We start from the raw sequence: 17,535 nt of genomic DNA, 5'->3' as shown, positions 1-17,535 counted from the left end.
TAAATTCAATAGCAAAGCTAATGCATGACACTGCTGTTATCAACAATGATCATTTTCTATTGTTTCATTTACAGTAGTGTGTAAAAGTCTCAAGTTATCCCTCATGTTCTTTTTCCTTTTGCTTCAGAGGAGCCTTAATTTTCTTGTGATTTTTTATGGTCTTGGGCAATAGTTCTTCAGGCTTTCTGAGGGTCTTTCAAAGTTTTTAAAGTTCTTTGGAAGAGAAGTCAATCTTAAGGTTGGGAAATAGGAAGATGGTTGGAGGACGGTCTTGTTAAAACTGATGGAATTACGAATGCAGAAAGTACTGTTAGAGTTTGACTCACCATCTGGCAACAGCTTCATTTTTTAATAAAGCAATGATCCTAAACACACTGCCAAAGCAGTAAAAGACAAACCTGGATAGAAATGCATACAATAATGGTATACTATTAGTTATGGATTAGTCTCCCCAGAGCCCAGACCTCAGCACTACTGCAGCAGTGTGGGATCATCTTGACAGATAGCAAAACAAAAGAACATCCAACATCCAAAGAAGGGCTTTGAATGTCCGTCGAGAAGCCTGGAGAACTATTCCTGAAGACGACTTATAGAAATTACATAAACAAAGTTTGCACAAGAGTGTTCAGGCTGTGTTGAAGCATAAAGGCAGTCATAGCAAAAACTGACTCTGTGTTGCTTTTTATATTCATGTATTATCCATGTTTCAATAAATCCCTGCATCTATTTCCCATGTTTCTTGCAAAATATATAGAAATGAAGATTGACTTGAGCTTTTCACACAGTACTGTAACATATTTTAACCAGACATAGCATCCACAAAGCTAGGCATAGAAATTTTATTTTAAGTATTAAATCATTAAGATCAGTGATCAAAGTAAAACCTAAAAAAACAGCATTTAAAATCTCTACATTGAAATCAGACCTTAAAACGCTCGATTTCTACGTGGCTGCTGTTGCACCGAAGGAAAGGATGCCACCACGTGGCTTCAACATTCACATGCATGTCCAGTGTAAAATATATCTCTAATTCTGACCTGTAAAAATACAAAAACATTCTCGTCTTTGCACCTCTTCATGCCAAGTCATGCTCAATCTTTCAGCAGTGCAAATGCTTCAAGACACTACAGTGCACTATGCTGAAAAATACACTACTGTGGCAGTCTGAACACTAAAAACAATCTGACGAAGCGTCCCGCTTCATATCTTTCTCTAAGCAGATCTACACAAAACACACCTCACACCGGCTTCATATTCACTCTTAGCCAAGGCAAAAATCATGCTCTCCCCAACATCCTAGTTATTACCTAAATCTTCATGCTGCACAAAGAAGTTTGTTTTCTTCTGCTACAGGAGATAAATCTTCTTTTATTTTTCCCAGTGAAGCATAAGAATATACTATATACATGAAACAGGAAGACCAACTTGTGTGGGGCTGAAAGGTTTCCAGGCCATTACAATATTGTTCCTCTTAAAAAACAGGAAAACAGGAAGAACTTAGTGTTATCCCACACCATAGATACCTGATAAATTCACCCATTTATCTCTATAACATTCAAGTAAAATACACTGAATATTAAAATACTTTCTAGCAGTGCTGAGCAGCTGCAGTTTGGTTAATGAAAGCTACCGTTGCCTGCTCTTAAACTAGGAGAGCAGTAAGAAAGCTGAGCAGACCGCACCAGATCACAGCACACCTGTAAGCTTTAGCCACAGAAACAAGCCTGGCCGGGCCAAGCAAGCAGCAGCCTTACTTCCTTCCTTCCTTTTAGACGCACCTGATCAGAGTCTTCCACAACTGCTTGGTCCTGAAACCACAGGGAAAAGGGAGCCAAAAGGTCTAACTCACTTAGTACACTTGTGTACAGGCGCACACCACAACAGCTGACTTGTATGAACAGGTAGTTGAGGGCCAATAGTGAGGCTCGTACACGCAGACAAACACAGAGAATATGAATGAAGATACAGCATTCATAATATGACACTAAATCGTGTGGTCGAGCCTTTCGATCAGCAAACTTAGTCCACGGGGCTCCAGTTAGAGTTTACAGACATGTACAAGTTCAAAATTGCAGCTTCACAGAAAGAAACCAGCGAGAACAGTCAAAATAATTACCTGATCTCTATTATATTTCTGATAAAGCAGTCACCCCCAGAGGTGACTTCATGAATTATGTTTTAAAAACAACTTTTGATTTAACCATGGAGACTAAAAAAACGTTAAGGTGAGAGGGATAAGTGCTTATACACACACACAGACACACATAAAAGAGCAGGAACAATTACCCGCCATGTACTCAGGTCAATGCTGACATCTAGTGTTTGCATCTGGTTTATTTCTCTATTCATACAGTATATCAAATATGCAATATTTCCATCCATGTAGTTATGCCTTAGACTGAAGTTTATCTAGGTTTACACTGAGATGTTTGCAGGCTCAAGAAGCAGACGCTTACAGACAAATGTTCAGCTGTGAGATGAGAAAAGAAACTAGCTACGGGTTATACTTCAGTTGACATCGACATAAGCACACAACATGAAGCGTACACAGACAAGACGGGCGCACAACACAAAGACGCACATGCAGACACATGTATAGCTATGAACTGTAAGCAGTAAATCAGGATTTACTAACAATCCTTTGTCAAACTCTGAGAAAATGCGAGCCGTGAAAACGAGGAAGAGCTGTACTTTCACAAAAATGGGGAGTTACTAAATATCCATCGGGCTTATTTCATTCATTTATAAAATTATCATTTTTTGATTTGAATTTTTTTTTTTTATCCAAGCCAAAATGTACAAATTGTTAGTAAACTGGATCAATTTGTAGTAGCGCGGCACCACATACAAATGATCAGAGACGAGGAGAAGTGGAGGAACATGTCACCACAGCAAGACGAGACAAAAGAGGAGAAGGAGAGGAGAGAAGGGTCGAGGAGCGGAGAGGGCTACCTTTAGATTAAAATTAATTTGGCAGTCCTGAGAGCAGGGGCAAGACGTGGAGAAAGGAAGAGAGAAACTCTTGCATTAAATATGACACTGTGACATAGGGTGAAGAAGCATTTGTACAGTGTAAGTCTCACCAAGCACACAGGAGGGAGCAGGAAGCTAAGGGAAAAAAGGGAGAGAACCACAGAGGGGTTTATGAAGAGGGGAGAGAAGGGAGAGGAGTTCTCAGGCCATAAAAAAACTCAAAAAAAAACATTCATTAAAGTCAAGTGGATGAAACATTACATCTACAGATGCCAGACAATTACTTCGGAGCTCCATGAGAGAGACATGATGACTGCACTGGGCTTCTCTTAAAGGCAATTTAAACGATGTGAAAAACTAGAACAATGTTGAAAATACCTGTTCCGTTTATGCACTGCACATTTGCACAGTACACTACTGTAGCTTCTGTGTGTGAGAGAAAAATCACCACATTTTCGTGTCACGCACTGTGAGGAACATGCTCGCTACTGGTCTTTGTTCCTGTTATCGAGACAAACGCAACACAACTGCACTGTCACCCTCTGACTTCAGGCCAAATTTGTTTTCTTCACCTCTTTTCTCTCTTTTTTTTTTATCATCATCACCTTTTTTCTCATTGCCTGGATATATTTCAGAATGTATTTCTGTTACTGTGTCGTTACACAGGGCAGCTTCTCCTTTAATGTAATGAACGCATTTTGTAAAGCTGCAAAAAGTTGAACAGGAAATGATTTTTATGGCAAAGCTTACTTTAATATGGAAAACGTGTTTCTAAGTGTTTCCATATACTTAAAAATATGCACACATATATAAAACTCCAGACAATGATCGAGCTTCATATTGAATCCAGATTAACGAGCATGAGGTTTGTTTGCTTTTTTCGGTCAGCTAAAAATTGGCTGTCAGTCCCAGCCGTGACCTTTCCCAGCCCAACTTTCTATTCTTTCTCATTCTATCCACCCCCTTTATTCTCAACCATGTGTCGCAGAAAGGTCGTGGAAAGTAACCTTAAACACATCTTCTAGAGACCTGGGCTTTCATTGCACACTGTGACACAGAATACCAGGTGAAATAATTCACTCCAAGAAGGCCAGACGCACACAGGTTCGAACAAGAAGAACATGAAATTGTATCAAATAACATCTTTTTTTAACACAATGTGTGCTTAAACATTACTGCAAAGTAGGAGGAGCTGATTATTCTCCTCATCCTTTTAACATGCTATTGAGCACAGTCACTAAAGCTGATCCCCCTTTCTGTTTGGTTCTGGCTGGAATGTAATAACAACAATTATCCACAAACACACAAAAAATGTAAAGTAGAAGTGAAGCCTCAGAATTCAAAGAGGGCACGCCGAGGAGCTCTGTGAAAGCTGCAGCTGTCACACGGTTATCTGCAGTCCAGGAGAGCATGTGACAGTTCGATAATTCTGCTGGACAGGGTGGCAGGATCAGATCGATCCACCTCAGTCTGAAGCGTGTAATAAATGCTTCTGTCTTTGTGCCATGCAGTTTGAAGATACTGCAAAAGAAAAGATCGCGCAGCTTTGATTATGTTAATACAATCCTCACCTCAAATTTCTGCCTCAGTTCCTCATTACCATCATCCTCCTCTGAGATGGGAACATTGTAGTACTCCCCCTCCTCCTGGCACAATAACTTATACCTGAGAGGAGAGACATGACATGACAGGAAGTGAGGGGAAGAAACAAAGACAAGCTTATCCAAGCATTCTGTTTACATCAGAAGTTGTGTTTGTTAAAACCTGGATGATATAAAGCATTTACTGGGTACCAAGGAGCAACTGATGAGAGCTTAAACTACTGATATTTCTGACTCTACAGTTGTTTTTTTACTTAAAATAACAGTGTAAATACAAAGAGTAACATAAAAGTTATTTCATTCGTTACATCAATCAATACTCTGTCATTCTAAACTATAAATACAGATCAACAGTAACTGGGCATTCAACAAGTCAGCATTACCATCCACAGACTGGAGCCTTCATGAGCTCTGACACGCCAAAGGAAAGGGCTCCCATGAAGTCATTCCTCGTGGTCCGATCCCAGTCCCACACTTCTACTGATAGTCTGCGGTCTTTATCTGTATTCCTCAGCTTGCTGTACAGCACATTATGGTTAATAAAAAATAACACATTTGCTTACAGAGTCAGAATCAGAATCAGAATCAGAAAGGGGTTTATTGCCAAATGTTGAGCAGGTTTACAACATTAGGAAATTGCTGCGGTGCTTCAGTGCAAACATAGTGTCATAAATAGCACTTAAATAGACATGAAAAAATAAAAGTAGGGATAAGAATTAAAAGTGCTACGTAGAAAGATATATACATGAGTGCAGGTGGTGATCAGTGCCAAACATGGAATGATGCAGTGAACACAGCGTAGGGTCATGTGTTAGTGGTGGGAACAGTCATATGGTTATTGTTCATGTGTCCAACAGCAGAGGGGAAGAAACTGTTCTTATGGCGAGAGGTTCTGGTCGTTCTTAATACTACTACTACTTATACTAATAGTACTTTAAACATTAAATACATTTAGCTTTTTTTCCCCCTTATCCTCTGTTAATTTATAATCTGTGCCATACTACAGCCTAGAGTGGGCCAGAGGCTGAAGATGGACCCGTGTACTCACAAAGTGAACGTCTCGTTCCATTTGGGGTTGAGGCTGGAGCGGATCGTTTTGGTCTTCTGCTTGGTCTCATTTTTGGGATCTGGTACGATCTTGAGCTTCACATATGGATCAGACAGCCCGTTGGGGTCCATGGGAATGAGGTTTCTGGCTTCAGTCACTGAAAACGATGAAGGATACAAACAAAAGATTGACACATTTGTCCATCCATCCGTCTTATGTGTCAGTGTGTGAATGTATGTGTGAATGGGTGGATGACTGAATGTGTAAAGCGCTTTGGGGTCCTTAGGGACTAGTAAAGCGCTATATAAATACAGGCCATTTACCACTTATTCCACTTATTCAGGGTTGCAGGGGGACAGGAGCCTGTCCCAGCTTTCACAGGGCATTAGGTGGAATACAGCCCTCTAGTGTGGGGTTAACACAAAGACACAGACAGCCAGTCATGCCTACAGCCAGTTTAGAATCACCGATTAACCTAACCCCATGCAAGTACAGAAAGGTCCCAGCTGGTTGATGGATTTGAACCCAGGACCTTTATCATGTGAGGCTAACAGTGCTAACACTGCACAGTACTGGCGTATCACTTTTTTTAAAGACCAAATAAAATATCTAAATAAAACCTATATAAGGTTAGCATAAGTACAACCTAGTATCCATCCAATATTCATTAATATTTCCTTTCATATGTAACTTGATAACAACAGTACAAACAGCCCTGAGCATAAGGAACAGTTGCTCTCATTTAATCAACAGGTGAACACCTGCAGGTCAAGATCAACCAGCGAGGCGCAGCCTGTGAGGATTATTTATGGATCCGAGCCATAATGGGAGCAAATGCAGGAAGTGTTATGAGAACGGTGATTCTAATTTGCGAACTGTGTCATGCTTAAGTGGGCGAAGGTTCTCTTCTCTCCCTTCTGTATTTAGCTATTCGGTAAACAAGGGCACACCAGAGACATTAGTACTCCATTAGCTTTGAGCATTGGAGCACTGCCAGATCTGGGCTGCAGTACAGTGCACACACAGACTCACATGCTCACATAAATATACACCTCCCTGCACACAATCAGATGTACACAGAGTATGTTTATCGACACACAATGTATCTAGCGTCCCCGCAGAGATAGGGATGGATGCCTGCCTGCTTTGTTAAACCTCATACCCTGGAGATCGGAGCTGTCTCCCCATGTGGCCCTGTCAGTCACACTGCAACCGTGGGCTGACAAAGCTAAATGATCTTTGACCTGGAAAAGAAGGCGCTAAGCCAGTGTGTTAAGAATGCAAGATAGAACTGCTAAACCCGGTGTTTTAACTCTGAATGTTATACAGATTGGCAGGATTAGGAGGGATAAATGAATAAAATCAATAAGGGATTGACACTGTTGGGTTAGTATAGCAGCTGTTGCAAATGTCGAGATGCTCCAAGAAGAAGGTAAAAACACAGCACAATTTTCCACTGGACTTTTACAGAATAAACCACATTGTGCACATCACAACAGACTCAAAAGGATCTTTGAAAAGAGCATATAACACTTCAATGATGGTGTATTGTATTCTCAGCACCTGTGGTGGAGGATCTGGGCGTCGAGTGATGATAATGGGGTGTGAAGTTTGATGAGTGATGAGCAAGCTGCTGTAGAACATGCTGGGAGATAGAGCACACTTCACAAGAGCGTCAGACGTTTCCAGGAGAAACTTGAAGTGTGGGAAGATATTGAGCGATCCTAAACCGGCAACCTTCGGCTTCCTCAGAAATCCAGTCAAGATGTGTTGAATAAGTATCTTCAAAGAACATCTTTGCTATTGAGTGCATTCTAATATAGATGCACTCTGCAGTAGAATTGCAGTCTGTAGGTAAACCTCTATTTCAATTTCTTTTCATTTCTTGAACAGAAGAAAATGCAATGGAAATGAATACATCTCTTCTTCTTCCTGACATAATAGCTGGTGGGCACTTTAGCCCTAAAAGAGCAGCAGCTCTAACTGCTATAAAAATGGTTGTAGTCTCAGACCTGAATTCACATGGGCTATTTTTACAATGACAAAAACAGAATAGAAGAAAAGTGCTAGTGTAACTCTATAAGACTGATTTAAGTGCTGTGCGAACCTACAATTGTAGTCCAGTGAATGGTTATGCACTGATTGCACATCTAATATTCAAGTGAAGTTGAATTTAATATCTGCGGCAAGCTGAACTTCTACACCAGACTTTTTTCCAATCCTTAGACGGTAAAGGTCATGTTTTGAATATTTCATATTCTGGCCTTATGTATGCCAAGACCTGGGACCAAAAGACATTCTGTAAAGCATATAAAAGGGACACTTCTTGGTGTCTTATGCTTGCGAGCTTGAATAGTTTGGTAATTTGGTTGAAATATAAATCATTGTATTAGCTACTCCTCTGATCAGGCATAGATGTTTTTATGCTAACCACAGATTTCAACCAACTGTGTGTGTGTGTGTGGGGGGGGGGGGGAATATTTAATATTTATATATGTGACAAACTGTGTGTCTGAATTTTAGCTCTGCTTTGTCCACAACATTATAGGTTTACACACTACTTATACGAACAAGTACCTGAAGAGTCCCCGACAGCCATTGCAAAATTGTACTTCCAGTCCTGACCAGTAGGGGGCATTCTAGACTGTCTAATTGACCTTTGCAGGCACAGAGCTCACACACACGCACAACTGTGTGCCACAAAACAAACCAGATATGTGAGTAGTCTTAAATTCTGAGTGAGTTTTTTGCTGAGTTGTAGAAATCTGTTAGTTGAAGGGAAACTACATTTGAAATGAAATATCAAATATATAAACACCTTTGTTGTTTTACACCCCTGGATGGGCCTCCATCTGTAAAATGTTGCATTTTATATAATCTTAGCATGATTTTGCATCTTCTAGTTGTCTCTTTTCTCATACGATGAGTGCACCTTCTGTTTTCTCTGCCTCAGCTGGATTTCATTATTGATTTTCTCAGTTGCACTGTTAGAAAACTTGCTGCACACTAAACGCTAGATGACTACTTATGAAACAGACTCGACCTACTTGGGCCAAATAGCTGTGATAGTTTTTGTTGTTGTTGTGTAAGTCCAAGTGAGCTGAAAACTGCATCCGTGTGCAAATATGCATGTTTCCTTTCAAAAACCACTTCTGTCCATTTCTGTTCTACAGACCGTAACAAAACCAAGAGCGCAAAAACCAGATAAGAAAAACCAAACAAGCAACAACTGATGTGATGAAAAGCAGAGCCATATGTTCAAATGGTGTGGAGGGAGTGTGCACATGCTGAGAGGAGGGAGTTGAGGCAGGACACCGACAAACACACTGGGAATACCAATGACATGACTCCTGGGAGTCTAGCAGCACAAATCCCAGAGCAACAAAGTTCAGCTGTTTTCTGAGGTCCGGAGAGACACCGAAGGAAGGAGAGAGTCTGTGTGTGCATTTATGCATTAATAGGACAGAAGCAAGCTGCACAAGATGATTTAAAGCAATGGTTTCCCTGCAATCAGGAAAACCTCCTCCAGAACTTCAACCAAATTTCCATTCATGACTGTTTGTCAGCAACTGTTTGTTTCAGAAAAACGAAGCTTTAGGTTAAGAAGCCAGAACAACTAAACTTACAATGCAAACAATAAAAAAAGGACTATTTTTTTTAGTTATATACATTCATCATTACGTTATCCATAGCTTCAGTTCTGCCCATTTTTTAAAATATCCATATAATGCACTATTAAGACGTGTGCCTACTCTGGATGCACTGGATGCAATTACTGTTAGTGTATGCTGTAATATTAGCGAAAAGGGAAAAGTGAGATCAATAGAAACACAGACAAAAGTCGCCACTGAGTTTGGTTTCTTAGCCTGCTGACTTTCCATGCTTGTAAACAAAAATTTTGACTCTAATTAGATTCTTTCCCCATCGCAAGGATTCAAAGACAGACAGGAAACAGCAGGGAAGTGAAGAGAGACCGCTGCAAACTGTAAACAGCTGCTTCTACTTGCCTCTTCTTGCTGATTTTGAGTGATTACTGTAAATGCTCTGATTACAGTATTGAAATAAATAACTTAAATTTGTTTGTGATGACAGTTTAGTCTAGTTTAGCTTAGCTTTAATCTGGCACAACGGTGTTGGCCCAAATTTGATTTTTGATCTGTTCGGTTGCTGTGTTTTTTTTTTAATCCCCCAGAACCGCTGGAACAGCACTACCTCCACGATCTACAAAGCTATGATTCACAAATAAAGAGCGTATTATAAGAGAGTGTGCATGGATATGACAACAACCCAATATTATGCTGTGGTAAGCCACAGTCTTTCAAGTCTTTATTTACTTTGCGAAGCCATCTACAGAGACGCACAGAGCCTTGTCTTCGGCTGAAGCAGGATGACCCGACTAAAAATTAGGCCAGCCATGTTTGTTCTTCACCTCCTAGTGTAAACACTGTGTGCAAACCCTCCCTGAGCAAATGTCCCTTAAGTGTGTCTAACTCTGTACCTTGAAAGCCCGGTATTTACAAAGTGGCCTGAAAAAAATGTAATGTAATCTTGCACAAGCACGCCACATAAATTTGAATGCCTGTGCTTGTTACTACTTTGATGAGTGAGGATATTATCTCAGCGAATGCAATGCATTTATTAAAACTTGAAAACATAATGGGCGCTAAAAGAGCTGTGAAGTTTGTTTCAAACGATAATATATTCATCGTACTGTTCAGATTGTGCATATCTTCATTACAAGGACATAGCTGTACAGCCAAAGAGCTCACTGTACAATCTTCAGGCAGGAAACACTGCTGGCCCAGTGGCCAACACCCTGCAGTGGAAAAACGCTGGCAAGGCTAGCATCACAAGTGCTGTCAGCTGCTCCATCTTAGCTCTGATTCACTGGGAAAGTTTAATAGCGGGATTTTAAAGTAAATTTTCTCTTGGCAAGAACTCGTTGGGTTTTCTGCAGAATGACTCAGACAGTACAAAGAAATGGAAATTACTCGGAGAAAATGCTGCAGAGTGGATGCAGCTTGTCATTGGGCAGTTCTGGCGTAACCTCCGCCAGAACTCAGACAGAGCTTTGATCCGACCCTAACTGTGCCTTCCAGCAAGGCCTCTTTGGATTCAGAGAGTAAAGTCTTGTGTTTAATCATTTCGAATGAACAGGTGAGGATGAACACTTTAACCAGAATGGACTTTTATTTTGACATTTTACTAATTAATTGAGTTTGATCACTGAGAAGAAAAGGTAAGAAAGGGGATGTACTACAAAACTGGTGGAACACTGTGCAGAATATATTGGAAAACGAATATCCAAAATGTGACAGGAAAACTTTTAGAAACCATCAGTGTGCACAAAACTGCAGAGTGACTATTACTATAAGCTATCACTAATACACATACACTGGGTCACTTCATGTCTCCTTGGCAACTTGACCATGAACCCAGAAACTACATACATGCTTAAATAATTTGTATTTTCCTTTATGGTTGAAGGGCCAATGAATTTTAGCAGTACTGTCAGGATCTCATTTGAACCTCACGCTGTCTATTTTTGGCAAGCATTATCAGGATTGAGAAAACCACAAAAGCAGCAACAGGAAAAGAAAAGTGCAAAAGCAACTGCAGCTCCATCAGCTAGAAGACGTTAACAACATCGAGGGTGAATTTTTTTTCTCGATTACTGTAAAGTGTAACTACACCTCCAAGGTTCAACAAGTCAAATCTGGCTTCACTGATCCACCCACATCTATAGCCTCCGCTGCCAATCTGACCTACACACACCTACAATGCACCTACATGTAAACTCCTACAGCAGGTATAATGTAACAACTAGCAGAGGCACATTCGAAGAAAGGAGACACAAAGTCTAATGGGAAAGTTAAAGCAAAGATAAAAGGAAGCTGAGGGGGGTGGTGAATGATGCTAGTTTGAAGAATTTGGTAAGTCAACATGGGAACCAAACTGAAATGTAATAATTACCCAGAGTTAAGCTTGTGCTGTCTCTGTAGAGTAAATATCTGGTTTTATATTTGAAAGACTAAGAATGTCTAATGTACTGTTGCTCATTACTGGCATTCTTTTCTTAAATCTACTGACTAACTGACCCCTACAAGACCAAAACTAAGGACACACCTGCTTGAATGCAATTTGTATTATTAATTTAATGTTTCCAGGGATGTAATCAGTAATCAGGTTACTCATATGTCATTCATAACTATCAGGTTATGAGACAGTCGGCCTCTGCAGAACATCCTCCAACAGTCTGTCTGGAGTCTCCTCTCAGTGTCAGCTGTTTACTGCAGTGTGAGCAGTGTTTTGAACAATGTATGGGCTGCATTATGTATACATATATATGTATTATGTGTATCAGTAGCAAACTAACAGGAGAAGATTAGGAGCAAACAAAACACCAACTAGTAGGAGTATCTTAAAGTCTGGCAAAAGTATGAAGGGAATTCCTGTGAGTTTCAGTATTTATATACTGCTTAGATCGATAGATGTAATGATAAGAGTGAAGCCAATTTTTAGTCACTGACTGAGTTATTATGATCGCAGCGGGTAAAAGTACATATTGTTGAAGGATGAAATGAGGTTAAGCGTCCCCAAGTGATACTTCAGAGTCAATTTGCTAAGCCTGAACCGAGTTTGACCCCATTCATTTGTTACATTCGTGCACAGTAAACAAGCAGAAAAATGAACGTACGGCAAAGGGCTCTCTACCAAAAGACTTCTCCAACTCTGGAAAAATTTGCAGAAAATCAATGAACAATAAGGTTGCTGAAAATAAAAAAAACAGGAGGGCTGTTGTTGTCTCAGAGCCAACTAACAGAGGAGAGCTATGTGCAGGAATAAGAGGCAGAAAACAAGGTTAGTGGGTTATCTCTGTCCTTCACCAGAGAAACAGATCTCGTTTTGTCTTCCTCACCATATCCCTTTCTCTATTTTGCTCCAACTGACAAAACACACTCTAACAGCTCATGCATGTTTCTGCAAACTGCACAAACACCTCTCGCTGGTATGAAATGACTCATTTTATTCTTCTTATTATTCATATTGTTATTATTACTCAGGTTTATGTGTGACTTCATTGATCTGCTTAAAGCGCAGCTGCTTCCCTTGGCATCTATGCCACTTCCTGTTGAACATTTTGGCTCCGGCCAATTTCAAGGAAATTGGAGAAACTCTTCAATCACAGCACACTGTGTAAGAACTCTAACACTAATCATTATCCACTTACAGGAAATCAAGTTTTCCTTCTCCACTTAAAGGCACCATCGCACGCTACTAATTCTGCCCATTCCAACTCTAGTCATGTTTTACATGTGAGAGCAGTTTTAACCAAGCTGCTGATTTGTGGGGCAAATGTATATGAAAAAGCAAAAACTGTGAACACACACAGCTGCATCTATTTTAAAAAAGGCCTCTAACCAAATACCCTCATTTGAATAAAGGGATCTAGGGAAATATGTTGTGTATATTAAGAACAATAGAACGAGTCTGACCCCCTCCCAACTACAGGAAAAAGAAAAAGAGAGAAAAAAGTGAAAAAATGTACTCAACTTCTATCTATAAGATGTACTTTCCAAAATCTTTACAACCTTTTTTTTTTTACATTTAACAACAATGTAGGGAATTTGTTTTATGAAGCTTTCAGAAGATTTACCTACTACCTACACACCAGTCTGTAAACACTCATATTTCTGTGTGTAATGATGCATGTGAAAATGATGTGGACTTTATTGTTCCCAGCTGTCTGCTACACCTTCTCTGTAAACTTTTTGACTGGCTGTAACAGGACTCTGTTTGGCAGGCTGTCTGCGGGGCATCTACAGCAGCTAATGTAATCAGCAATGCAATCTGGCTTGAGTGGGCTGCAGGCTGGTACAGCAGTTCTACAGAAATACACCTACACGCAAACACACATGCACACACTAACGCTAACCAGAGATCACATGCAAATTTGAACTCACCGAGTCCACATCAGGAATTTGATCGTATGTGCCTCAGAAGGCCGAGAGTCAAATGAAATGCAGCTAGAGGTGATAATCGCGGTTTCCTGTTCCCGATGTAGACACATGCACACTCGTGAGCTCTTAAACGCATGTAAGCTTAAAATTAGCAGGCGTTTTCACACACAGTGCATATAGTATATGTGAAAATGTGCGAAACAATCCACCTTTTATTATCTTGAGATACGCTGGCAGTGCAGATTTCAACAAAAATGAAAGAAATACTGGACTAAAATGCTTCTGAAGGAGCTGCGGCCAAAAATGCCAGCAGGATATTATTATCATTTCTTGAATTTGGCAACCAGATGAGACTGAATGTGCAAAAGCGAGGAGGAGAGCGAGAAGCATAAGAAGCAGAGCGATCTTGAATGAATAAACCTAATCTTGGTTATTCATGGGTATAGTTGTACTTTATGTTTTATGTCACACTTTTTTTTTGCATCCAAATGAATAATTACAGTCCTAAAATCCCAACGCTTAACCCAGCATGTAAGTGTATTACTACTACAAACTGCAATAATTCTACTAATAGTGCCAAAGGTCAGAGCCAGGTATTTGCATTATCTTGCATGAAATTAGTCCACATCCATCATAATCATTGATTTATATACCAATAAATGACCATCCGCTCCTTTTTCTATTTTTAGCCAAGGAAAGCAAAACAAAAAAATGAGTACAGTTGTGCTTAGATAACACTTAGATAAGCACAGAAAAGATATAACCATCCAATTAATTTTGTTCCTCACTCAAAACATATTCCCTAACATTTGCACCATTTCCCTGCCAACGCTGACCCTGTTTCTTCTAGTGTTAATTTGATAAGTGAATGTCAGTGAAGTTCAGCAGGGACTTGTAATGCACTGACCCCTTTTAGCCAGTTAATTCAGTGATTATGTGTGGCTGCTGTCAACTCCCTGCCATCTCTATTGTTCTAGCTAATGTGCTAATGCATCATTTCAGCCAGGGGATTTACAGCATGCCTTGAAATACAACACAAAATGGGTTCCTACATGACACACACACTGCTGGGTTCTTCTTTTTTCATTATAAACTGCACAGTTGGGCAACTGTTCACTGTCTACAGTCCACTATTTTTATAACCTTTTACATAAAGAGCTGAAAATCAATATTAACCATTCCTTTGCTGTCTTATATTTTGCACAGAATTGTATAAAAACCTATTTTTTGCTCCCCTTTATTCTTCTACATTTAGCATCATTATTATTAAGCTGGTACAAACTGTCCCTGTTGATAACAGAGTTTTGTTCAGTAATGCACAATTAGGACCACACATCCCAGAACAGCTGCATACTGAACACTGAAGAATCTGCACAAATGGCAGCATCTAACACCATCTAACAGTGTTCATTTTGTGCCACATTTAGTTGTGAATGTAACGTATGAAATTATCTCAGCTTAGCTACAGCAGCTGGTCAGACATTATTTGCTCTGAAAGGATTATTTTATGCTGTCTGCAAATACAACAATTGAAAACTGAAATGATTTGTTATTTATAAACGAAAACACTTCATCTTGTTGCATGCTGTTTATATTTGGAAATTGGCTAGCCCAGTCATGCAAAAGACAAATAAACACATAAATTATATAGAAACTGGAGATTATCTTGTGATAGGATCACTCTAAAAAGCAAAGAGAGAGAAAAATTGGACAGGAGGCCTAAAGTCGGAAGGGGCTTCAACCCTTTTGACCCCTTATTTCAGCTTTCTTTACTCAGTACTCATAAGTAAGACTCAAACCCAGCATTCATTTTGATCACTACTGCACACCTGGATACAAAGTTTAATAACTCTGTCTTTTATGGTTGTGAATTATCTGTAGTCAGACAGTTATGTATCTGTCTGGTTGGATATACTGTGTTATTATATACTCTGTCAAACACAGACACAGAGAGAAACGCAGATAGACTGACACAAAATGACACCAGCTGGTGGAAAAAGTAGGAAATAGATTTCGCAGGAGGTCAAAAACCTTTTTTCTTTTTTTTAACAATCCTGTGCTCAAGATGTGTCATCCTGAGTAGGGATGGCAATCCTTGGAATTGTTACTCTGCTTGCATATTAATCCTGCTTATGATTCCACTTACACTTGCACTGCAATCAGCTGATTTCAGTTCGTGTGTTAGTGAAGAAAAATAGAGCCGCAGTCTAAAGCATGAATATTATCAGTGCTTTTATTTTCATAGCAAACACGGACGAGAGTGCAATGCTAAAGTGTAAACTGCCTTCAAGGCAGAAACAGCTGCATTATGCTGCTAACAAAACTATGACTCTTTGCACAGAAAGCTTGCTAACGCTACGCTAACCAGACAGTATGCTAATGCTAAGCTATCCAAGAGCCCAGAGTTATGTGAAAGCTAAGTGAATGCCGACCCCAGCCCAGCAGTCAGACCCTGAACTTCAACAGAAATCGGGCTACAACCTCCATTTCTACCTGTTCATGTTTCTGCTGTAGAATCACTGAACCGATCGCGTTTAAGTCTCTTTGTGCTGGTTTTTAATTTTGCTGTTTTTTGGCTTTGTGTTCATACCTAAATACTAAGAGAAAGATCATATGTGTGTTCTCATTACGGTAGGGATTTTTTTTTTTTTTTTTGCGTAACAACCCCAACACTGATCACAACAAAGAGGGAAATACCTCCAACATGCACAAACAATTGACCACACAGCATGCAATTAATTTGCATAACTCTAATGTCTTTGATATGCTGCTTAGAGTTGGTGTTGACTCTCAATAAGGAATTGATAAGTGACATTCATAATGGATTTGCTATATTTTAGTAAGTTTCCATCCTTAACCCTGAGACATTTTTATGTGTAGAGACAACTTACTGCATGATGTTGAGAGACATGAATCTTTATCCTAAACTGGTGTGACACTAAAAATGACAAAATCTTGAGCTGCTCCTCATTTGTCATGCCTCAGTCTTTTCTCCTGTCTGAATGACTTCTTGGCAGGCACCCTTCCACTGAGACCATTTATGATGAGCCTTCTGTCAACAATAAATGGATCAACTTAAGAGCCAGATGCATCTCTCAGGTCCTGTCATGTCTTCTGGACTTTTTCTTATTTCTTAAAAACATGATTTTCAGATACTCAGAGTCTTTATGTCTGACACATCTTCTTTTTAAATGTTTTTTTCATTCAGTTTTATTTAGATAAATCATAAAAAGTTGCCACGAGCCACTTTATACTGTAAGGTAAATATCTTACAATAATTCACCGAAAACTACAACAATCAAACGACCCGCTTTGAGCAAGCACTTGGCGATAGCTGGAGGGAAAAACTCCCTTTTAACAGGAAGAAATCTCCAGCAGAACCAGGCTCAGGGAGGGGCGGTGATCTGCCGCTGAACGGTGAAGGGTGATGGCAGTAAGACGGGACAAACAGCACACAGACAAAGACTTTTAACCTTCACTTGTCCAGTTTCCTCAGTTTTTTTTAAAGACACACTCCATAACATGCCAGGATATGGCAAGTTTTCAGCTAATAGCTCTTTGGGAATCACCTTGTTGGTGCAGTAATACTGTTTCAAGCCTCTCAAACTGTGTTGTCTTTGGCATTTTTCATAGATTCAACAAAATAAATGAAAACAAATTATGTTCTATGCTGACAGGCTGCTAGAGTCAAGACTTTTGCACAATACTGTATATTTCTCACATAGCCTTGCTATTTTTTTGCCTGCTAACATAATCATAACAAATGGCTGCAAGAAACAATTTCCCCTTCAGAAGGTTTATGGAACATGTCATCAATATTTAATATATTGCACTAAGGAAATGTTATCAACAATATATCACATCTGTTAATAAGCTTAACAGATGTTTCTTTAAAACCAGATGCATCACCAATAACAGCCAGTGACATGCTCATGTAAAGCAGCCTTCAAAT

At 39.7% G+C, this 17,535-nt stretch overlaps 1 protein-coding gene across 2 annotated transcripts in view; it reads right to left on the bottom strand.

Moving 5' to 3' along the window:
• prkcaa (protein kinase C, alpha, a) overlaps positions 1-17,535 on the bottom strand; it is a 143,966-nt gene that overhangs the window by 42,100 nt on the left and 84,331 nt on the right. The window contains exons 6-9 of one of the 2 annotated variants that reach the window (XM_004539207.5): positions 5,623-5,779; positions 4,958-5,092; positions 4,545-4,638; positions 1,779-1,808 (exon numbers count right to left, since the gene is read on the bottom strand). In XM_004539207.5, coding sequence (XP_004539264.1) covers positions 1,779-1,808; positions 4,545-4,638; positions 4,958-5,092; positions 5,623-5,779 — 416 coding nt within the window. The remainder of the gene's footprint in view (positions 1-1,778; positions 1,809-4,544; positions 4,639-4,957; positions 5,093-5,622; positions 5,780-17,535) is intronic. The other variant, XM_004539208.5, reaches the window with a different exon arrangement.

Source organism: Maylandia zebra, linkage group LG6 (assembly GCF_041146795.1).
Source record: "Maylandia zebra isolate NMK-2024a linkage group LG6, Mzebra_GT3a, whole genome shotgun sequence".
Lineage (NCBI taxonomy): Eukaryota > Metazoa > Chordata > Actinopteri > Cichliformes > Cichlidae > Maylandia > Maylandia zebra.
This window is presented reverse-complemented; position numbering and strand designations above follow the sequence as displayed.